At 41.4% G+C, this 24,674-nt stretch overlaps 1 protein-coding gene across 1 annotated transcript in view; it reads right to left on the bottom strand.

Annotated features, from left to right (window-relative positions):
- Positions 1 to 24,674, bottom strand: part of SLC4A11 (solute carrier family 4 member 11) — a 72,461-nt gene that overhangs the window by 16,110 nt on the left and 31,677 nt on the right. The window contains exons 7-15 of the mRNA XM_062574489.1: positions 22,059 to 22,143; positions 14,225 to 14,350; positions 13,419 to 13,532; positions 12,353 to 12,485; positions 11,974 to 12,047; positions 7,391 to 7,640; positions 6,487 to 6,593; positions 5,189 to 5,357; positions 1,636 to 1,809 (exon numbers count right to left, since the gene is read on the bottom strand). Of these exons, the coding sequence (XP_062430473.1) occupies positions 1,636 to 1,809; positions 5,189 to 5,357; positions 6,487 to 6,593; positions 7,391 to 7,640; positions 11,974 to 12,047; positions 12,353 to 12,485; positions 13,419 to 13,532; positions 14,225 to 14,350; positions 22,059 to 22,143 (1,232 nt within the window). The remainder of the gene's footprint in view (positions 1 to 1,635; positions 1,810 to 5,188; positions 5,358 to 6,486; positions 6,594 to 7,390; positions 7,641 to 11,973; positions 12,048 to 12,352; positions 12,486 to 13,418; positions 13,533 to 14,224; positions 14,351 to 22,058; positions 22,144 to 24,674) is intronic.

Below are 24,674 nucleotides of genomic sequence, written 5' to 3'. Positions count from 1 at the left end.
CTATGTTAACAAGGGCCAAAAAGACTTCCCATGCCATTTTTGACCATTTGGGTGAAGCAGCAGACAGTAAGAACAGAAGAAAAGCCTTCATAAAGGCAGGGAACTGTGCTTTGTCAGTGAGAAGTAATCAGAGTGCAAAATAGAGACAGTGGGTGACAAGGCGGGAGATGCCATCAGATACTTAAAAAACAACTAAGAATGGAAGATGTCACAGGGAGGCTTGACACATGGCTATCAAAGGGTAAATTCTCTATCTCAAAGAGAAAAGACATCTCAGCAAATCTCAGATTCATAAGCAACGACAGGGATTAAAATCCTAGAGAGTTGTTTACAACTCTAAAGATTTTTTTTTTGAGGCAGCATAGAGCATTTATTCAAGGTAGAGATACAGTTACGGAAGGACTTTAATACCAACAAACACTAATGGGAATATCAGCACAAGGGGCTGATCTCCCAGGAAAAGGCTGCAAAAGCACTGCAAGAAACAGCAGGGCTCAGTTGTTCCTAGATGTGATGGGTGAAGCTTGTCCATTGCTGACAACAAGCAGCCGTGCCAGGCTGGACTGTGTCAGTAGGCAGAGAGAACAGTATAAAAACAAGATTGAAATTAAAAGGCAGAGCAGCTCTATTCCCCCAAAGTAAATGACCATTAGTCTCATTTTTGATAAGTGACAACTCTGAAAATGGAAACAAAGTCAGGATAATTAAAACTAATGGAATGCAAGGGGAAGTTACCACTTCTGAGGTAAAAGCACTGAAGTGTAATGTACTGAGATCAAATAGACCAGACAATCTCTATTCTGGAGGAGTTTTCATGAGAAATGAGACTTTTTTAAAAAAGAAATAGGTCTCTGATAAAAGACAGTACTGGACAGCTCTGAGAACAGCAAAAACCTGTTCTTAAAGAGAAAAGCAGGATCTGAGTGTGGTTGTGTGTGATCTGTGGTTTCAGACACTTTTGAAAGATGCCATGGATGCTCTGAAATAAAGCTGCATTTTTTCTGCCCTTTGTAATAACCACCAGGCAGGTTTCAGGCAATGAATCAGATGGGATGTTTTCTGGCAAGAACATCTGGAAAGATCTGGTGAGAATCTAGCCAAAACATCTCCTTAGCCTTCCACAGGGAGAAACCTAACAAAAGGTCCTTAGCCAACGCTCTTCCAGAAGGCAAGTTGCACCAGAAGGGGCCAACTGTCTCCCAGAGTGCCGCCGTTCACTGACCACAAAAAATTTGTGGCTCTTTTAAAACAGGTGCCTTGGTAAGAGGGATGAAGCTGGGTCACAGGCTAAGCTGTGCTAGCTGAGGTGCTTTTGAGTGCATCTTCCCTTCCTCCTTCATGCTGTGGGTCTTTGCAAGGAGACAGGCTTCTCAACCACATATCCCACTGTATCCAAAGGGCTAGGAAACAGCAAATCAAACCCAAGACAGGGCTAGACAGCTTTGTGGTTATAGGACATCCCCTCCACTCCAGCTATAGCTGTATTGGCAGGCTCAGCTCAACTGCTGCAAGCTGGATTAGAGGCTAATTCCTGTAACATGAAATTTAAGCCCATCTCAACCACGCACCAGGAAAAAAGGAACTTAATGCTACATCCATCTTTACTCTGCTGTGGACATGTCACCTCTTACTTACGTCTCATAGATGTGTCCATTTTCTACCCTCTCCTCCACGTATGCCAGAGCACGGACATGCATTGGGGAATGAGGGAAGGCAGCGTGAATCCACGGCAGACCGAAGATAGACAGCCCAGTGTTGATCAGCGCAACAAGCAGGAGGTCCCAGTGATAGGCTGTTCCCTTCACCAACCTGAAACAGAGTTGGTTAACAGAAGTTTTTAGCATTTTTAATAGTAACAGAGCCACCTTTGCTGAAACTGTGCTTGAATGCTAAATACATTCCACATGCAGCGTGATTTCACATGCTTTATAGTCTGCATTATGTGAAAGTGACAGGTAGTGAAACTTGATAGTTACTCTGAGAGAAGACTAACTCCTCAAAAGAACAATCCTGAGCAGAAAGGCAAGCCACAACCTATGAAAATTTCATCAGTATTTTGCTGCTACAGTTATTGCAGTGTCCACTCACAAATATATCTGCTGTCAGAGTCCACAAAGGCAGTAGCTAGAGATCTGGGCATGGGTTGCAGAAGTACAGACACTGAAGTTTCCCAGCCTTCTTGCTTTTAATCCTTATATCCATGCTTCCCCACAAGCAGACCCAGAAGTAGTTGAACCCATGTTCTTACAGAGTAACCCACCACAATTACGTAAGTGTTACTGCACAGTAAGAAAATAGAACATGAATTCATTAATCTTCATCTTCTCTTTGATGGTCAACCAAGGAGACACGCTCCTAACTTTGGCGGACACAAGGTAGCTTCCCACTTTGTTAGGGGAGATGGAACTTAGCAGCCTTCAAAGACTTGGCCATTTCTCATTCACTGTGTAAGGAGTATTAGAGAGCAGCTGCTAACACTTCAGTGCATCTAGCTTAACCTTACCATTTTTGCAAAGCCTCTATCCTTCGTGAACATGCCCAGTTGATACCAACTGCTCAGATGCTTTGAGTAAAGTTTAGAAAAGCCCTAGTGAAGGATTTAACTCTCAAACTTTGAGAGCCAAGCTAGAGTTCTACAGTCTTGTTCCTGCCCCTAGACATCAGAGCACAGAAGGCCACTGAGCTCACCCTGATGCAACAGCCACAGGGCTCACAGATCTGTGAACTGATCATCAGGCATAGTCAACTAGAAAGGCAGCTCAGGCAGATTTAGGTGGGTTAATCCCATCTAAGCAGGCTAAACTCAGTACCTATGAGCCATCTGAGATGACCTACGACATTAGTTACATGGGGCTAGAAGATATGGACCTAGGACACAAAGGATCTTATGAGATATCCTGGGTATCTCAAGGGCAAAACTTGGGCAACAGGCATCTTGGGTGGAATTCAAATTTAGAACAAGAGGACTTACCTCACAGGAAGCATCTGCCTCCATTGACAGAAGAGGCGATAGGGTGACTAGATTATAGAGATGTCTTCATTGCAACATCTCTGAAGCTGAAAGATGCTGGCAGGAAGGGTGAGACTTAGCATGGTTGTAGACATGCTTCCTGCATTGGCTCATGCTTTGAAAGCACAGCCCAAGCTCACATGTTGTCTTCTCAGGGCAAAAGCACCTCCAGCATCCCCAGAGGATTCCCTTATTGTGTGATTGCCCTGTCTACCCTTTTTGGAGGGCTTTACACATAAAGGCCATGCATCTAGTACTAGCATCATTTTAGTTCCCCTGGGATATTGTTTGGTCTCAGCACTCTTGCAGCACTGACCATGTGTGGAATATAACTGCTCTGAGCAGTGGATGGGATCTGAGCTTGTCTAGCTCAACATACAGAACAAGAGCTCCATTCTGCCTTATGTTGGATTATATCCACACTGCCCAATCAACTCAATGTTTCCTTTGACTATCCCATATGCTTTGCATTGATTACTCTTCAGCAAAGCATATGAGTGTACCTTGAGCAAGAATTATCTTTTCCTCAGTTATTCTCCAGAAAGAAATCATTACATTTGGTAGAACACTAATAAGCATGCTTTCCATTTGGCTTAGATAGCTAATGTATAACTACATTGCATATGGCCCACAATATTTGCATACTATGATGGTACCATAAACAGAAGATGTCAGATCCTAGCTTTTCTTCTCTACAAAACTATGCTCTGATACCTGATCAAGCACAAGCTCAGCCCCATTTACAGCATTATGAAAAATTATGAAGAATACATTATGAACTGTTATGGAGAATATTACAAAAACTACAAAGAATATTTTATATTCCAGTGGGATACTAGTGGAAAAACAAAAGTTTTAAAAAAAACCCATGTAAGGAAAGAGATGACCCGTTTAGATTAGATTATGCAACATTCTGCTTAAAGGGAATAGTCAAGATAAGAAAATTCAAGTGGTCAAAGAAAACCAAAGTAGTATAACCAAATTTTGAGCTCGTCTTCTCTCCCCCAACTCAATGCAACTTCAGTTACAATAATGAGAATGTTAATGTATGCTTATGCAAGGAGAACCCTCCCACACATTACATTAAGAAAAAATCCTGAGATATGGTAGCTCCCCTGAAAAAAGTCATATACATTCATTCTTGATACCATATCTGATGGCAGCTGGTACAAAAACTTCAAAGGGAATATTTTAATGCCATAACATCTTGGCTCAAGTCTGCACATAAATCAAGCCTATCAGATAAAAGCAAAAATACATTAGACACACTGTTGTACTCTGCTCCCATCTTCCAGATTAGACACAAACAGCTCCAAACACTTCTTTTCTGATGTTCAAGTGCAACACATGATCCTATGACATCAGTATGGGCGACTGACTTAACATGAAATTCTCTGTACTCCAAGAGCAACATAAGCAACTGCATCAGTCAAACTCTAAACAGCTGGAGGTACATGCATACAAAATATCTATGTAATATTCCCACAGGAGGCTGAGGTGATCCGGTCATTGCTGTTCTGTATTTTTGACTTATTGCCACACTACCAGCCTTTGGACATGATAGGGAGTTAAACAAGAGTTGCTTTTATCTGCCTCAAGAGAAGTTCTGAAGAACAGACACTGACTATCTTTTCTGATCCAAACTAGCTGCGGACAATGTTATCAGCCTGAAGGGGATTTACTGGAGGAAAAGTGGGGGAAACATGGTAGAACAATAACAAAAAGAATTCTCGTATCAGCTAAGTTGTCATTGACTCGCACTGAATCAGTCAACTCATGTGTTGTATTTTGAATCTATGAAATTTTTCCTGTAAAAGCAGCACACACAAATTCAGCTGCAGATTATTCCCAGTAGCATGCAGCAGAAGACTAAGCACAGCAGGACCTGGAATAAGATAGCATTTTGGAGAGACCAAACCCAGGCACCTCCTGTAGATTAATATATTGTCACATTTGACTACTGCTTTTCAGTCAACTGGATTTCAGCAGTAAAAATGGAAAACAAAGACCCATAGTAGTTCCCACTGAGCAATGCAGAGGTGCAAACATCGCCTCATCTGGATTACCCATTTGGAATGGGTATCCCATTTGGATTACTAAAAACACCAGCAACAGTGGTGCTGGGAACATGCTCAAGACTTGCCCTCAGTAGAGGGAGAGGTGTGCCAAAAGCATTACCTGTTCTCTGGAGCATTTGTGAGCGAGGCCACAATGTTCTGCTCTATGAAGAACAGCATCGAGAGGAGGAATCCCAGCCCCATGGCGCTCATCACCGACCCGATGGAGAGGGACCGGACCGGGGCCAGCACGAACAAGCTCTCGGACGGGTTGTAGTTAAATTTGGACACTGGAAAGAGGAGGGGAATGATGTTAAGCTGTACCTTCTTATCCAACTATCAGCATGGAGTTGAGTCATGTTTTCCTATGCCATGAACTGAGGAACCAACACAGCAAACAAGGCATGATGTTCTCCAGCCCACAGGAGTCAGAAGGCCATGGAAAATAGGCCCATCCAGCTTTTAGGTTACTCTGCTCTCTTAAGCCTTGGATATCACCCTGATTTGACAGATCATGGCTAGTTCTAGTGAAGTGTTGTGCACATTTGAGGAAAAAAGGAAGCTCATTTCCCACAAATAAGGTATTTTTGGATTAGAAACTCTTAATTCTAACCAAATATAGGCTCCTCCTGCTCAGTTAATTTACTCATGGAGGATTTTCAAAGCTTGCCCTTATCCAAAAGCTGTGCGAGGCACTTCAGTATAAATGCGCCCCTTTCCGCCACTGGAAGAAATCCATCACTAGGGACAAATTGCACATGGCCATGCATCATTTTGCAATCCAACTGGATGGAATGACCATCAGAAAAAAGTAATTTCTTTTGTTTCCATACGTTTCCTCACATCACCCACTCACGTCATCACAGGACAATGCAATTCCTGTCCCCATTATCACTTCCTGATATGGAAAAGTTGATCTATTTGGCCAATGAATAGTGTATCATTTTTAGATTTCCTCGTGCAACTTAGAACTGCCCAGATGCTCTGAACCATTTCGCCTAAATTAGGAAAACGTAAACTGAGGACAAAGAGGACAGACTGGGATCATCAACCCTACGTCTGTACAACTGGCAAAGCTTCCTGCCTAATTACCCTGCCCTTTGTTCTTCGCCAGAAACTGTTGATCCCCTTCATTTTAAGAAACATATTTTAGATAACATTCAAGACAGGCTCGAACAATTTTTCTAGAGGAAAACCACACACACACACTTTAGTCCCATTTGATTAGGGTTTTGAATGATTTAAATCTAATAAGCAAGGAAACCAGGGTCTTTTTAAGGAACAAAAAAAGGAACACAGCATTTTAAAAATTACACAGAGGAGCCAAGATTTTAAATTAAAAAAACACTGCCAAGAAGTTCTCTTTTTCATATGACTTAAGTACCTTCCCCCAGAATTTCAGAAAACAAGATAACTTACTTTCTATTTCCTTGAAGATATAGGAGCCCACAACAGAGAAAGTCAAAACTGAAATCGGTAAGGCACAGTCAGACAGAATTTCACGGACTCTTGCGTGCAAATATGGGCTGCAATTTGAAAACAAAGAAATCCTCATCAACATCACACTGATGGCACAACTGCTCAAACTAGATAGTGTTAACACTAACAAATGAGTATTCAGTCCAATGTTGCCATTCTAGAGAGATGCTGGGAGTGAAGAATTAGCCTTTAATTCAGCCTCGAGTTCTTGGGAAGCTAGTCTTTGAAGGTTGATGAAAATAAGCAAAACTCAAAAAAAAAAAAAAAAAACCCAAGAAACTAAGATGCAGGCTAGAAAAAAGAGAGTCCTCCAGCACCAGTGTATTTGTGCCTAATTTCCACTTTTGCTCAACTGCTTTTTCAAGCATTTCAAGTGAAGAGTTTTAAAGACAACAGGAGTAAGACCCACATTAGAGTTGGGCATATAGCTTCACTGTACTCTTGGGAGTTTTCTTCCTAGTAAACCTTCCAACATTAGTGTTGATTTTGCCCTTGTCCCCTCCCATCCCCCCAAAATGAATCAATGCCTAATTCAAGAAAGTTACAAGAGTTTGTGTGAAAAGTGTGGTTCACTCAAAGCTTTCTCAGAAAAGAATTGTGACACTGTATCCAATACAGAGGGGCATCTTCCAGTGACTGGACATTTTGTTCTGCTATTAACAATATGCACCATACCACCAGGTGCCCAGTCAAGTTCATCTCTGGCTTTGGCTTCCATTTCAGCTAATGGAAGAATTCCACCTGACCGCTAGTGGTTCAAACCCTAATTTTGGACCCCAGTGCAATTTTTCATGAGTCATATGAAATAATCAGTATTCTGAACTCTAAGACTAAAGCAACTCACCTTTTCTTAAACTGATAGAGCGTATGACCAAGCCAAAGGGTACCCAACATCAACATGAGACTAAGGACGGCAGTTTCACGTCCATAATGCACATCATGAGTGCCTGTTTGATTCTCTAGGGACATGGATCTGCTCACTGATGAATTCATCAAGAAGGTGGTATTGATGCCGAGGCTTGGAATAGCATCAATTCGTGCTTTTTCCAAGTAACTCTCTCCTGTGCGCCCATGGTAGTAATATTTCTTAAAAACTGTACAAACAACCAACAGGCAAGCATTAGGATAGGTTTGTGACAATCAAAACAACTAAAATAATGTGGTTCGTTCTTGCTTGATCATGCAGTATTAACGTTCAGCTTTACCATGTTTATAGCTCTGCCCCTCAAACCAGTGAATACTCAGGAGAGCTGTTTTTCTTAAAGCCAGTGCTTTACAAATTTATTTTTCAGTTACTTCAACAGGTGAAAGTTGCACTGATTTTAAGCACTAGTTTTGAACTGCACAGTCTTACAGTGCTCACTGTTTATATGACTTAGCCCAGCACTGGAATTACTGCTCTGAAATACAAATTCATGTAAAACACATTCTTTCTGTAGCCTGCTAAATAATTCACATCAGGATTTCTGAAAATAACAGGTAAGCTGCCCCAGACCTTAAGTGGACTCTATATCTATAGAAAGACAACTTAGTGTTTATGATATGCAAAACCTGGCAGAACATTTAGATTTTTACTGCAAATAGCTGCATAGCATAATTAACCTGTAAAAGGTTAACTTTTGCCAAGATTGTCCTCTTTAGACAATAGTTCAGGAATCTGAAACTTAGACTGCAGTGCTCCTGGTTAACACCCCCACACCTCCATCCAGCTTCTGAAAACCCCAATCCCCTCACCTTTTTCATCAGCAACTACAGGGAAAACAGGCAGAACGAAGTCTAAACATTCTTGCAAAGCACAACTGATGCTTGCAGCCATCTTTGATGTGGCAGAACCAGAGTTTGGGTTACTACTCCTGATGTAAAATATCCTACGTTTAGCCCCACGGCTTAAGAGTAAAAGCCCTTCCCGTGGCCCCTGCGTACCATCCGTTTTTTAAAGGAGTCTAGACATTCGACAAAGGGATAGAGTCGATGGGGCGTTAAGGTCACAAGACGACACCTGTTATTTCACATTCAATACCTCTGTATATAAATTCAAACATCATTGAGGAACATTCATGGTTAAAGCTCTACCTTTTCCATCTGCTCTGAGGCAGCTAGAAACAAGGAGATAATTGCATTTTTAATCATGAGAAAGCTTCCTCCAGTGAGGAACTATCCCATTATCAACTCCGTTAGCACCATGTGTATTCTATATCGCGTGACACAGGCAAGGTCATGCTGTTATTTCCTCCCTTCATCCTCACAGCTGTGTCCAACCAAGCAGTACACCCACGCCTCGTTTGCAGAAAGGTAAGCTGAGGCACAGGCACTGCTGCGAGCAGCACACCAGCATAAAACAGGTTGTTTGAGGACTGGCAGTTTCCTGCTCTGAACATTAAAGGACACTTTTGTCATAACAAAAAACAACAGTAGTGGGGGTATTTCCTGAGGATTAACAGCTGGCCAGGACTGAAAACCTGTTCAGTCTCAACTGCTCTTAAGTATTACTAAGTCCAAAGACATGCACAATTACTGAGCATATGATAAACCGACAGCACACTGCTGTCCAGCTATACAGGATAAGTTTTCATGCCTTTTTACTCACTTGAAACCAAATCTAAGTACAGTTTTGATTCTTTTGGGGGTTCTAAACCCCCCACTTTAAGCAGTGCAGCCAAGAGATTTAGGATCGAGCACCTCTTCGGTGCATTGCATTTAGGCCTGACCTCAGCTACCTACATTACATTTCAGTCTACAACTCAGCTCACACCGCTTAAACTAGGTAGGTTGTTCCACTCAGTCCAGGTCTGGGGAAACCTTTCCAACTTAGTTACCATTTTAGTTACTGCAATGAGAACATAACAAGATGGCTAGGAAGGACCTTTGTCCCACACCAAGGAGTTCCTATAAAAATATTAAATTCCTGCAAATTGTTTTCTTAATAACTAAGCTAAGTGAATCTTATTGCCCAAATTCAAAGAGCACTGCAAAGCAGGTGGTACTCTCCCCAAGACACAGCTATCCTCAAGCAGAGCGTGCGTTCAAGTTCCCTCCAACAATATTAGCTTGTGTTGTTTGCTTCAGCCAGTTCATAGCTGTTTCCTGGAGAGTGCAAATGTCAAGATCAAACAAACACAGCTTAGGTGGCTGGGCTGCAAGCCGAAAGCAGTGTCACTGGGACAGTGAGAATGAACACGTCCAAATTCTTTTATGGTATCGCATCGCTCCCCCCTTTTTTCCTGCACGTGTACAGGTACCTTGCAGATCAATGCCGTGAACAATCTGAGGAAAACTCAGCTGAGAGCAGCATGTCCCTAGCACTGCTAAGGAGGCCTGAACCTCACTGTCAGCTGGCTAGCTAACAGGATGCCATCTGACCACATGGAGAAGGTAAACTTTCTCCTCCTATAACTGCTCAAACCAAGTTTTGAGTGGAAAGAAGAGATAGCAGCAGCAAGTATTACCTCCTGCTACAAAACGAGACCAGGAGAAAAGTTGGGAGCACTGCTTGGGGCCATGGAGAAACCAGTCATGAAAGGCTGGATTGCATGGCTAGGTTGCTTGGCTCCCAGTCCTTCAGCCCTGTCTGCTCTGACAGTGTCACTGGACTTCTCTGCTTGAATGTGAGCACCGAAAGGGTTTCGAAGTCCTACTTCTGTCATTCTGGGCTCCTCCAGCATTTTGCTGCTGAAGCTCTACCACACTTGCTGCCCACCAATGCCTGCTCAGGCAGTGTACCCAAGCGATCGGTGCTCCTGTGGAAGTCAGAAGGTGCACAGTCAGCAAGCGAGGCAGGATATTATCAGAGGAAAAACTGTTCCTAAATGTTAAGGGCAAGTCCCTTGGCAAAAATGGTTCAAAGAACAAAGTTCTGTCCCCATCTCTACCATGGAACTCACATGACACCAGGCAAATTATTTGGGATAAACCCTGAGCCTGCCAGCATCTTCACCCTACTGTGTCTGAAGCCCAATTTGACCTGGCCTCTCAATTGTTATGTTGAACAGTCACAGATGCAGCTCAAGTCAACAAGAACTGGCAAACAACTATTACCACTGTTCCCCATAAACTCAAACTCATCTCTATCCAAGTACAAGGGAGAATTACACTAACTACTTCTAGGCTCTTCCATCCCAACTACAACACTCAAAATATTACTTAAACACTCCTGAAAGTCTGGCAGCCAAGATCAACAGATGCTTTGTGCCTCTAACTCGCATCCCCAGGCCATTCTACAGGAAGGCATCTCTCTGCCTCACAAAAGCACTGTGACCTTTTGTAACTTTTAGAGCCCTTGAATGTTTTGGTGAGCAACACCTTAGTGCCCCAGGGAAATGGTTCAGTGCATCCAGAACAGGGTACTAATAGCACATACCAAGTAAACAGATCTACATATTGAGCACTGAGAAGGCAAAATATTGCAGAACAGTTTATCCTTCTCTATCTTGGAAAGGTATTTGAAAAACACAGGTGTTCTGCAGGGAAAAAAATGATTACACAATCAAAGCATATACCCAAGAAGCCAATTAAGGATGCTCAATAAAGTCAGGAAACATTTCACTTAACTGCTTTGCAGTATTAAACCTCTTTAAAGGTGGTGTCTTTACAAAGCACTGACAAGAGCCAATTCCAATGATCAGGAAAATGAAGGTTTTGCTCAGCATGGTTAGGTACGTCATGAAGGATTCCAGGCGATAGCCCGGACAGTGGCTTCCGGACAACTAGTCATAAAACAAGGAATGTAGACTTGACCCATTCCTTGTCAGGACGAGCAGAAAGACTGCCATCTGCATGACATTTCTGCTAGTGGTTTTTATCCTCAAAAATACCTCCTGCAATCGCTGATCAGGAAGCTGCCACAAATTAGTGCATTAAACCTCAATTATTCTCAAAGGTGTAGATCTAGAAGTTGGGCCACAAACTCGGACCAAGAGTTGGAAATGGCAGAATTGCTTTAGGGCCATGCTGGCAGGCCTCATCATTCTTACACTGCCTTACAGGAGAAGCCTCTGAGCTTAAAAAAATTGGGTAGTCTCAACCCATCCTCAGCTCCCCTTTGTATATGGCCACAGATTTAATAATCTGATGAGAAAAGGTCTGACATGCAGGCACCACATTAAATCAGACTGCATTTTTGGTCAAGAACCTAGGTGGCTCAGCAAGACAGATTAGTATCAGGGAAAGACTTTCATAGCACCATTAATACGGGTTGTCCATTTGGTAAGTTAAGACCTTAACTAACAAAAATTAGAGCTCATAGGAATTATACATATCCAAGTAAACTGCTGGCACAAGGCTTCTTCAGTCTCATGCACTTTGACCTTTTTCTGAAGACTGAATGAATATGAAACAAGCAGGCATCACAAGTATTTTCAGCCTCACATTTCCCTTTAACAACTAAGTTAAGCAGAGATCTGAACAGAAGAACACTATTGCAAGACTTACCTTTAGCAATGCCTTTGATGGCATCAAACACAAAGGTAATGGATATAAAGAGTGCAATTATTTCTTCTGTTGACCTGTGGAAAAATCCCATGAATTAATATAGCTATTAGCAGAATCTGCATTCAACTCCATTCTAAGGAAATCAGCATATTCATGCATTGACATGAAAATACACAATTCTAGCCAGACTCCAACTTGGGAAACAACCCGGTGAATCTTTTAAAGCTTCTTTCAAGCTAGAACAATAAGCTGAAATATTAGCCTCAGCTCGTAAAATACATTTTTGTAGCAAGTTTATAATTAAGGAGCTTGTTGGAATGTATAATTTTTCCATTTTCTGAATAATCTGATCAAAACATGACTTCTTGAAAATAGCTACCTTTTAAAGAGCTTCATCAGAAGACTGAAATTAAAAAGGGAGTACACCACAAGGAAAAAGCTGTTCCACAGTCCAATCCAGGCATAGAAAGCACTAAAATCCAAGTGGTAGTCATCACAAATTCCTCGGATGACTGCAAAAAAGAATGAAACATTCATGTCAGATTAAGTTTTTGTCATTGCCATCAAATAGATACGAATCTCAGAATGGTAAAAAGAGCCATTTCAAGACTGAGCCCTGCTGCATCATCCTATTCAATGGATATAAGCAAATTAGAGTCAGGAATCATCCTGAGCACTAAATAATGCTTGCGATGGAGTAATGCTGGTCAGATCCCACACATTCTCCTCATGCCTATGTGCACGGAAAAGACACTAGACCAATCCAAACAAATTTTTCTACAACCTCTAGAGACAGAGTGACCAGCACTTGGAAAACATTCTCTCACGCTGTTCAAAGTGTCTCTTCTAGAGAGTAAGGCCATGAAATCAGCTCCTGAAAGTTACCATACTGGACCCTACTGGTATTTCACTGTGCTGTTGATCAAGGGTTTTCTTATTTACTTTTGCACTACACAGTCATTGTATTGCTGGGTAAGAGATCGTGTCTCAAAGCTCCCAAACTAGCCAGAGATCATCTGACTTTTTCTGGAGATACTAATTGAAGTTTTCCTTCATAGCTCTGGCTCAAAATTCAGCTTGCAACCACAGCTGGAAATCCACCTATCACATCTACCACTCAGTAAAGAATCCTTGTTTCAAGACTCTTATCCTCAAGGTGACTAAATACAAACACACGAGAAAACCAGATGAAAAGTTTCCTCCCTGAAGCAGAAGAAATGCTTACTCTCATGGAATTGTTTTTCTGTACAAGACGATTCCATTAGATACCAATGTTCTTTAAGTCTGCATCAGATTCCTCCCTTCTCCCTCAGCACCAGAAGCAGCCCAGATTTTTTAAACAAAAGCAACTAAAGCTGTCACAGGATTGTATAGTTCTTGTACAAAGTCTCATCCCACTAATTACAATCACACCAACCCCCAACATACATATTTAGTAAACTTACCATTAATGTAGAGTGCTAAAGGAGCTGTAGTTAGGAGTACAACTAAAGGCTGCCCTGAAAACAGTGCATAAAGCAGCCCTCCAATACACTGGCCAACTATTGTCTTCTGCACATCTACAATTGGAAAGGATGGTAAGCACAGTTTTTAAGCAATATCACTGACCAAGAAACATTGTATTCATGGGGCATGACAGCCACCCGCTAATGACTTATAGCAATATTTAAAGGTGAGACATTCCAAGAATAAGTAATGATCCTTTCCCAGCAAACTTGCGCCAATAGTTTAGGATGCAGTCAAGATCTGCAGATGTTAAACTTTAAAAGTAACTTTTTAAAACTACAAAGCCTTAAGCCAGCTTCATGGAGACCTTCAGAACAAAATTTCAACCAAGAGTCCTATGAACTGTAATAACAGCTTAAATGGCTTCAGTGCCACAGCCGGGACAGCACAAGGCATCATGCACCATATCAACTGCTTGGATATTGGCAATCAAATTCAGATCAAAGGCAGAGCAGCCACCAGGAAAAAATTGCAGGCAATGCCTGCACAGCTATAAAATGCAGAATTATTAAAAAATAGTATACCTCTATCTTTCAGTCCGATAATACTATGAAAAGCATGTTTAGTTTTCCAACTCATCTAAAAAAGTCAACAATATACTAGTGAGAAAGGCCTTTGGTGATATTTACTTCAAAAAAAAAAAAAAAAAAAACACTAAACTATCAAAGTTTTATGTGACCAGAGAGATCTAACCAAACTGAATACATGAGATCCTAAAACAGATGCACAAAATGCATAAACTTACCAATAGCTCCTCTGGTGTTTTCATCATTAAGTGACCCAAATGCAATAGATGGAAGGAGGCAGGCAAAATACAGAAAAATCATGGTTGTGATATATTTTCCTATAGCCTTGTTGTTTCCAATAACACCTAGCATAAACCAAAACAAAAGCAGTGTTAGTACTGCACACCTCTCTAGCATTAAAACACTACTCAGCTGCCACATCTGCCATTAGTTCTTTCAATGCTAAAAGGCAGAAATGTAAATTCAGTCTATGCTTTCATGTAAAAGAATGCTTGGATACATGGTCTATAAGCAGCATATACATGAACAGCATTGATGCAGCAGCTAGGAAGTTCTCTAGGCAGGGAAAATTATTAATATACAAAGCATCTTGCCACATATCTCCCTCTAGGAAACATTGACAGATATTCTTGGCAAGGAGAGAAGTGATTCAGGAAAAGAAAGTGAACTGGAGATAAAGTAAGAACTGCTAAAAACCTAAAGGTAGAATAATTTTTATCTGAGGGATATAGGGGGGAGGGGAAGGGAAAGTCTTTAACATACAGGTAATTTTGAACATTTGCTTTTGCACAACCACTTTTGTTCATCTGAAACCAGAACTGAAAGCATAAACATGCCACCAGACTGTTTCAACAGATGTTTCTGCCATCATCAAGACAGGAAATACTGGAAATCTTTTGTTAGGCTTTGCCAACCCCCAAAATTTGGAAGATGATCAAAGCAGAGGCCCTAAGTTTAGGATTTATAAACATTTCCCCCCCCCCCCATTCACCTTTCTAATACCATCTTCATAGGTATTCTGTGCTATGCCCCTAACTAGCTTTGTGATGCTTGCTTGTCTTTTCAACTCATGATGCTCTGGGCAGGAAAACATGAAGTATTTCATTCTTCCCCTGGGCAGAAATCTGAGGTTATAGGCTTGAATCAATAACGTGCTATGCTGAGCCAATTAGTGCTAGCAGACTTACAATAACAAATAGCACAGGAGGTCAGGAATGCATACATTAGTTTTGCTTTAAAAATGTCCTTTTGAAAAAATGGCTTTTCTTTTCCATCCACTCACCCTCTTTCACCTCCATCAAAAAAGGCCAAAACAAAAAGTACCCGGAAAGGGAATTAAAGTATCATAACATCAATTTAAGGGCCTCTGAAGTAGTTTCCCTTCTCTTTCCTGTTTTCAGGCTGATATCCATCCTCAGTGAGCTCTTATCACATTGCAAAAAAAATGCAAGATGATACTGCCCAAGATGAACGAGTAGTTTCACTGAACAGCCTCCGTGGAATATAGAGCAGACAAGCCTCCTTTTCAAAAACCCTTGTAACAGCCTTTGCTGTACCTGTGCTGCCATGCTTGATGGTGCCCTCTCCATGGGGGCTCTTGGGCAGATGTGGTGTTGCTCAGTTCCTTTTTCTGGAAGTTAACCCAACAGTCAACTCCCATGCAACATCTGACCCTACTCTCAAATGCCCCCATCAAGCCTTTGCTGGCATCAGTCCATTGCCTAGCGAGCTAGGCTTCAGTGAATTGAATCAGAGAAGGAACAGCATCACATCCAAGACTCTTGATACAACATGAAAAAAAATCTGAGTATTATCACAACAGTGACTGTATCGCTGGTGTGAAAAACCAATTCATGACTTTGGGATCTTATCTAACATCTGTTTTCTGCATCATCTGCAGCGCAGAGATAAGGACATCTAGGAGGACAATCCCCCAAATCAGATGGTTTTCAGTGATCAGCTGGCCAGATGAGGAGGACTGCAATAGCTCTTATTTGCAGTCATGAGGAACAGGCATGTATAGGATTTCTCATGCTCAGCATCCTTGAGAAAAAAAAAGGAGGTTGAAACATCACAGGAGACATCAAGCATAGAAATGTGAGCCTGACCTTCCAGGAGTCATGGGACCAGTTGCTGTAAGACAGATTCCTTTCAGTTTATTGTGAAGATTCAGAAACCACAGACCACATTCCTAACCACTCTTGGCAACCACACAGTCTGAAATTTACTTCTTGCAGATGAAAAGTTCTCTTGAGAGCTCAAGTCCAACAGCTGTCGGCTCCTCCCTCACACTCCCAAGTGCCCAGAGACCTTTAGAGAAGATGAAAGACTTGGCAGAGCCAACAGCAGACAAAGCAGTAGTTTTAAGAGCAGAGATTGTCACATCCTTGTCCGAGTACTCCACAAAGCTCTGCTTTTTGGACAAAGGACTCTTTCTTAGGAAGGTCAGAGGCAGCAACGCTTGAAATCTTTGAAAGCGTTCTTGAAAAAACAGAACGTAACAAGCAACTAGAATAAGAAACGTTAAAAAGGTCAACTCTCATTTGCCAAGCATAGAGTGGTTTGTAAGAGATGAGGTGCTTCCTAAGAGACATGCAGGTAGATAAGCCATATTAAGAGACAGTGGGAGGACAGGAAAAGCCTTAAAGTTTCAGTTTCAATCCTCAAAGCAAGCATTACAGCAGAGTCATCGCTGATTGCAGAGATCCTTATGCAATAGGGCTGAGCTTAAGTCTTCCAGTTCAAGCAGTTATTCTTTCATTCCATAATTTGCTGGATAAGATCTGAGGAACAGAGTCCTTTCCGGCAGGCACTGAAACTCACTTTGTAAAGCAGACAATAGCTATAGCAAATTGAACATACCCTTTCATAAACACAATCACTCCTTAATTATAGAATTTGCTCACGACTTTAACGGAGTCCTATAAACTCATCTGACACTACCACTAAACTCTAGCAATCACAATATATTTTGCCTTCTTAAAGCAAACATCTGGATAAATACTTTCAAGGTTTATTTGCAATCCAGAGATTGACACTACTTAATTTAAAAGAAGGTGGGCTGCATTATGACAGTATTTCATTTGCAGCAGGCTCATAAAGCCTTTGAAAAATGTGTCACTAACTGCACAATGTAAATTTGTAGCACAGAGTCAACTCAGTCCAGCTGTGAAATTTGAGTAGCTATTACAGATAAACATCCCTTGAAATTAAGGTACATCTACACATTGAAATGGGAAGTAATAATGTTTAGTATGACACTTCTATTTTACTTGATTTTTGAAAAGTCTTAGTTTTTAAGGAAGATTTTAGTCTGAGAACACTAGAACATTACTGGCCTTATTTTCATTGATATTCTACATCAATAAGTTAATGACCAAGAGACTCAGCAGCTGGGACAAGAGTTCCTTAAACTTACTAATTGTACATTTACTGAATCAAAATTGAGACAGATGTTCTGTGAAATGTCAAACTATTAATGTTCTTCCCCAATTCTCTAAAATAGCTAACACAAAACAAGTTTAATTATAGTGATACACACCACACTATCAAGGCCACATCTATTAAAACACTTTTTTTTTTTTTTTTTTTTGGAAAACCCATGCCTTTCAATGGTCACAGTAAGGACAGATGTTCATAGGTTTTAACTCAAAAAAAGCCAAGAGTTTCAAACTTCTGATAAAGCTTTCAAGTTAGGCTTTTATGTGTTAGTAGCTGCTGGACTCTTTCCAATTTTCTTAATATGAACAGAAGACTAGTCTTCCAAAGTACTGTGAAGAGTAAATCCCCAAGTACAACAGATGAGACTTAAAGAATTCAGCCAGAAAAGGAAATCCCCTCTTACTGATTTTTGAGCAGAGAAACCATGTATACGCCCAGACCTGAAGTTTGAAGAAACAAAAATCAAGGACCCAGAGCTTCAGCTTCTTTCCTCATTTCTTTCAGTCCATTTCCCATGAACTGCTATTCTCTTGGAAGCATATACACATTAGAAAGAAAAAGATGCTTTTATGCATTTCCCCGCAAAAAAAAAGGGGGGGGCTTAGAATAGATCTGTGATGTCATCTGTCATGATGCCCCAAAACACCCAACAAATTAGTCCTCAGTTGGCTTTGAACCTTTACACCAAGGTGACATTCAGGAAGGATGGACTGCAGAGTGATAGAAGAGCTCCCTCCATCATCTAATGTAGGGCAAGAGAGGCCCAGCAGAAGGGAGAAAGGGCATCTCTAATTTATTCTCTGCTCACAAAACTGCAGTCCTGCTAAATAAGGCAGCCAGAGCAGACAGGTCAGGAAAGGTTCAGGATACACTGCAGCAGAGCCACAATCAACATTTCTGCAGCTTTAAGTCCCATGCTACTCAAGTGGCCAGTAAAACAAAGCTTGCCTGGCAAATCACATTCAACCCCCTACCTCTAAGCCCTTCTCTCTAGCCATGCCCACATTACAGGGCACTTCAGAGACCTCCCCTCTGCAAACCACCAGCACCACCAAGGCAGGCTGACTTTGCTAGTAGATGTGTGTGCACTATTTGCAGGAGCTGGTTACAGACCCTCTGCAGGACCAAGGACAGAGAAATTTGCATTTCCAGTTGAGCTACTCGTACATCAAGATGTGCTGAGGACAACAGTGGGGGAAGAGGACTTGCAGTAAGTCTCAACTCTCCTTTCAGACTGGGGGAGAGAGAAGTGAAACATCCAAACCTAGAAAGGATCTAGTGTTGAGGCTCACCATAAAACCTGCCAGACACCTCAAAATTTCCCGCCTATTCCAGACACTACATACATAAACATTTATGGTGTATTCCTCTGTGTTGTAGCAGGAAAATTGCAAAGAGTTGCAGGAAACTTGTAGCAGAGCTCAGGCAGATTCTGCATCCTCATTCAAATCAGTCTCAAAATTTCAAAGTTTCAGGAAGCTCCTAGCAATCATTCTGGTTTGAAAGAGTATTAACATAAATACAGAAGCGTCCTCTGGCTATTGACAGGCTCAGGACGAAGTGCTGCGAAAAAGCTTTTCAAGAAAGCAGAATCTCATAAACAAGGTTTGTAGCCATTAATAGGAGACTGCACAAATGGTCTTAATCCCAACTTTAAAAGAAAGTTACAAGTTCTTAGGTTGAGTACGATTCAATTTTTAATCTTCAGATGCTCCTGCTATACCTATTACAAGACACAAGTCTTGCAGCAAGAGCTTAGAAAGCTCTTCCTTGATCCCTGCCCATTCAGTTGTGGAAGTGAAAAACAAAGTAAAACAATTTCTACAATCTAAAGCAGACCTAAGCTTGACAAGTTTCTAACTTGAAGGGAAAAGCAACAACAAAAACAATCCAAAACACAAGTTAGATGACTCCTTTTTCCTTCCCAAGTTATGAAGGCTAAGGACAGTTTAATCATCAACTTGGCTTTACATAAGACCAGCCACACAAGAGTCCAACTGACAAAACACTTGTTGGCACTTTAAAAGCTTTGCTATTTTATCGCTCTGCTTTTAATCAGTTTGTCTAAACCAAAACCCCAGGATGCTTCTCAGTTTGAAAATTTAGAGACTCCAAACATTTTTTAAAAAGCATCCTTGTAACTCAAATCTTTGTTGATGCATGTGGTTGTCTGGAGAGCAGATATTTGGATAGCTCAAGTTTCCAGTGTTCTGGTACATTGCTGCTTTGAGATGGTCCAGGAATTTCACATTCCTGATTACCTTCATTTTTGGTGGTTTACAGCAGATGCTTAACACTCCATGTGGTTTTCATTCCATAAAGATCCATAAAGAATTCATCTTTCTTTGATTTCTGTGAAGCAGTACATACTAACTTTTTTTTAAATCCTCCTTTCCTATTCTTCATGAAAGGACACAACCGCTATAAGTCAAGCGCTTCACACTGAGCTGCAGTACTTTGAGTTTGTCTCTAGTTCTCCAGAAATTGTAGTGATGCCCAAACATCTTTTAATATACTTTGACATTTTATTCCAAAACAATCTTCCAGAATATTTGTCACATTAAATTCTCAGTATAACAGTATTTCATCACTTCAGTGCAGATGCAAGTTAGAGGAAGACTAGAAGCAATTACAAGTTAATCAATCCACACACTTTAAGCTAAGCCTCACCTGCTGTATAAACAGGTTCCTAGGAGTCCTCTGGGGAAAGCTTGCTAGCTTGGTCACAGATGATTATCTCAGGGCTGAGTTAGGCATGCACAGGTTACTTAGGATGTCTGCAGACTTGCAACATATATTCCCAACTAGCAGGACCGTGGCATGACACATTCATGCCTGCAAACCCGTTACTGCTGTACTCAATGTTGACAGCCATAGGCAGGCCAAGACGATAATGCAGGTGAATTGCCATAGTGTGCTACTCCCTGAAGATGACTCTTGCAGCACTTTCCTTCTGAACTGCTTAACTATCCCTTTAAAATAAATAGTTTGACACCAACAGCCCGACAAAGCAATAGCCATGGAGATGAAACATCCTTAACCTATTCCAGAGACGCGTCAATTAGGGGCTCAAGTTCCATGCCAGATCCAAGGTTAACCATGCACAAGCCATGAAATATTTTTTTCAGGCTCCTCGCTGCTAACCTGAAAATAACTTCTTGTCCCCTTTCCTCCAAAGGACATGCCCTCAGGCCATAGAGAATTTAGCTTTAAGGGCTCAGCATCAAACGGAACATGCCCTCCTTCCACCTCAAGTATCTTTGAAACAGCTTCATTCCAGCAGTTACAAAGCACCTAGAGAAAGCATCCAGTACTCAATCACCACACTCAGTGAGCAACTCAGCCTGTTTTATTCTCCCTGGAGTAGATGTTCAAGACTTACAAAACACTGTGGACCACTGACTGCAAAACATGTCATATTGGGTGAAGTTGCCACCTCCTAGCCAACAAAGTTGGCTTTGCATGTGAAGTGACCACCCCGAGACACAGAGCTCACCACCTCCCCTAGACAGACAAAGCATCTCCTCCCATGCAGCAGCAGACTTCTGCGCTCCTTCACTGGCAAAGCAGTTCATGCCAAAATAGATGAGATGAGGACACATCTGAATTCCAACCATGTTGACTCTCAGCTTAGCATGAGCTTAAGCTGCTGAGGAAGACTGCTTTGCACTGACACTTGTCTCTAAACAGGGTTTGGGCATGCATCTTGTTTTCTCATGGCAACTCTGAGGGCGATAACCCACTCTGAGGCACAGGGAAAAGTGTGTGGATGATCACATCTTGAGCTATGGAGAATTTATGAGCCAGAACATGCTTGACAGAGCCCCAGGATTCTCCCTGCCTATTCCATACATTACTATTTTATGCAGACTTTTTGGTTTTGATTCCAGACACCTTAATATACTAACAATGAATATATTAAACTCCCAAATAAGCTGTAAGATACTGAATGTGCTTTGATGTCAGACTGAGGCTTTGTAACTGTGGTTTGCCCTGAAGATTCTTTATCACCTTTAAACTTTTACTTTCAAAAATTAAGTGGAAAGGGAGAAAGTGACTTAAAATTGACATGACCATAAGGGGAGCTACGTAAAGCCTGAAACCAGCTCCATATAAACACTGCATTGCTGCATCTGTGCTCTCACTACAGCAGGCAAAGTTATACTTTGTTTTTAAAAAGAACCAAACTGAAGTGACTGCAGCTCAGGCTTTGTATGAGCATTCTCAACTCCCACAGCATCACCCCAATTGCTATTAGCACTGGCTTGCAAATATAGCAGGAAGGGCCTATTGGGCAACTGCTGACTAATTAGATTGCAATGAGTTGGATCTGTGTCTGCACATGGCAATAATCAATCCATCTGAACACCTCTTTGCTTAATGAAAATTAAAAACATCTACACACAGCTAACATCTTATTAAGGGAACACTGCAAGCTTCTCAACTATAATATGCCATTTTGCCTATTTATAGACTTTTATCAACATTTTTATGAGAAATAAAAGTGCTATTACACATATCAAAGCACATTCAATGCACACTGTAAACAGGACATTGTATCACAAAAATTCAAAATCAGGCCAATGCTTCCATAAACATTAGCCAACATACCGTCAGTGAAGTCCAAAGCGTACACTGGAAATCTTCGTGCAATGTCATCAGAAATCCCCTTGCCAACATTGAGAAACTCATGCAACTAAAGAAAGGAAGGAAGTACTGTGTCAGTTTAAAGGCTCATGTATTGTTAGAGATTAATCTCCTTATTCAATACTGATAGGAGCAAAACTGGTCATTTTGAATAGGGCATTCAAATCAGATTTTCTAATGATAATAAAATATTCTTCATACTTCAATAGCAATTATATCCTCAGAAGCACTGGAAAAAAAAGTCCTCAAACTACTATATTCTCCCTTCCCTCCCTGCTCCCCCTCCTCATTCATATTCCTGTTTCACAGGTGAGGGAGTCTATATAGAACATGGAAGCGACTTTCCAAGATCACCCTTGGCCAATGATATGATTCAATTCCAGGTACTGTGTTGATGCTGTGGATATCTAAGCGTTACCCATTGGGTTAGAGCTGCCTTGCCATCCCTCCTGTCAAGATCACCTTCTTCAGATCCCACCATGCAAACTTTCCCAAATTCATGCAAAAATTCAGGAAGGGAATCTCTATGAAGTGCTCTCTTCCTCAAGATCTCCACAAAGGGGAAAGACCTCAAACCAAAATAGTAAGGAAACTGTCTACACCTCAAGCTCCACTAGAAGGGAATATGCTAGAATGACTTCAGATAACCAAGTCTTAACTTCTGTCCATAAACAAAACAAAAACACCACACAGAGCAAGATTGCTCTGAAGGGGTTCCAAAAACTTGACACATTCCCTTTCATTTTCTTGTTTGGGGACCTGCAAGGTGCAGCTATTCGTTTACAAGATCTGATGTGTGCCACAGGCAATACAAAGCTTTTTAGAAATATGTAAGAGCTGTTACTGACTTGCAGCCTCCAAATTCTCACTAGATTAAGGAAAACACATTGAAAGCATCAGCAATGCTTGCAAATGAGGTAACTGCCAACATTTTTTTTTTTTTTTGGCCATCTTCAACTCTGAGAATAAATACTACTCAATCAAATGCACTTTAACAGCATTAAACATCCCAACACAACTCTCATGGAGTATTTCATGTTTATTGCAGACCTGGACATAGAATATGCACAACCTGTGCTGGAGGGTGTAACAGGAAAGAAAAAAACCACCCCACAGATCCAGTACCTATGCCGATAAATCAGCTCATAGCACAGACCCATCTTTCTAACTCTTTGCCTGGCTTATGTGCTGGGAAGTCTGACAAACTACTGCTTCATAAGGGACTTAATGCTACTGTTCATTTAACAGGTTATACACAGCCTCATCTTTCCTCATGGGACTCACCTGCCTTACAATGCCTGGAAGTTCAGAGCCATATCACAAAGCAAAACCTCAAACCAACATCAGAAAACAACATCCCTCCATTAGAGGCAATATACCCCCGCCAGAGCAATCAATTTCAGGTGCAAAAGATCACTCAGAAAACAGATTCCTTTCTCAGTCATTATCATGTCTCAATCAATTCTGTTTCCATTAGCATGTTGTCAACACACTTGCACTTCAAGTCTCTACCCTAAACAACTGAGAGGAAAGCAGACACCACTGCATACATCCATTTTAAGAATCTGGGAAAACTGAACTCAAAGTGCATCTGCCTTTGCCCAAACGTACCTATTGGTTTAACAGTGATTTTTTTTTTGCTCCCCACCACCTCCCAGAAAAATACATTCCTAGGAGAACGAGTCAGACCAAATCACAACAGTTTTAATGAGCGATATGTTTACTCATCTCCAGCAGCATGCAGTAGGGAATGATGCTCAGTGTAGCTCACCATCAGGGAAAGAAATGACTGCAGGTGCATGCTTGCTGCTGGCCTTGGCCTGAACACTGGGTGGGCAGAAAGAAGCACACTGCCCTCATTGCAGGCAGCAGTAACTGCACAAGAAAATACACACTACTCATCATCTTGCCCTGCAAAGCATGTTGAGGGAATGTGAAAGAAGGCAAGTTAATGGGTTATGTCTGAGACACCTGCTCTCTCAAACAGCTATTTCACCTGTGTGCAAGAGTGAGGTCAAGCAGCACTCACCAGTTTCTAGAGATAGACAAGTTTGTGAGAAACACCAGGGAAAACTTTCTTCTTATGAGGAAATCCTCCTCTTACCTCCTTCTCTGCTTTATTAAAGCAGACAGTAAACTTCTTTACCAACTTCTAACATTACTGCCCTTCAGATTGTGTCCTCATTGTTTCACTATCCCAGACATACTCCAGTCTGGCTTTTGCTTTCTGCTCCCTGAGCTCGTGCCTCACAACATTTTCAATGATCTTGGCAAGCAAAATGCTCACTTTCTTCTTACTCTCCCAGCAACTGAGGCTGCATGGGAGTAAATGAGGAAATGTCTTGACTGTCATCCCTTAGTTTTTTCCTTCCCCTCAATCTGAGGAAAGCTTAGCTGGTCTTCCTTTCTTTAGTGGTGGCACTTCTCACAGCCCTATCCGTAGCCCTTTCAGGGCAATATGATGGTAATGGGTGGCTTGCTCTAGAATGTCTCTTTCCCAGAGCTGCATCCCCCCGTCAGGCCAAAGTCTGATTAGACTTAGGAAACCACAGATCATGTACACAATACAACCTGCTCCAA

The sequence above is a fragment of the Rhea pennata genome, chromosome 4 (genome assembly GCF_028389875.1).
Source record: "Rhea pennata isolate bPtePen1 chromosome 4, bPtePen1.pri, whole genome shotgun sequence".
Classification (NCBI taxonomy): Eukaryota; Metazoa; Chordata; class Aves; order Rheiformes; family Rheidae; genus Rhea; species Rhea pennata.
Note: the sequence above shows the minus strand (reverse complement) of the source record. Positions and strands in the feature narration are given on the sequence as shown.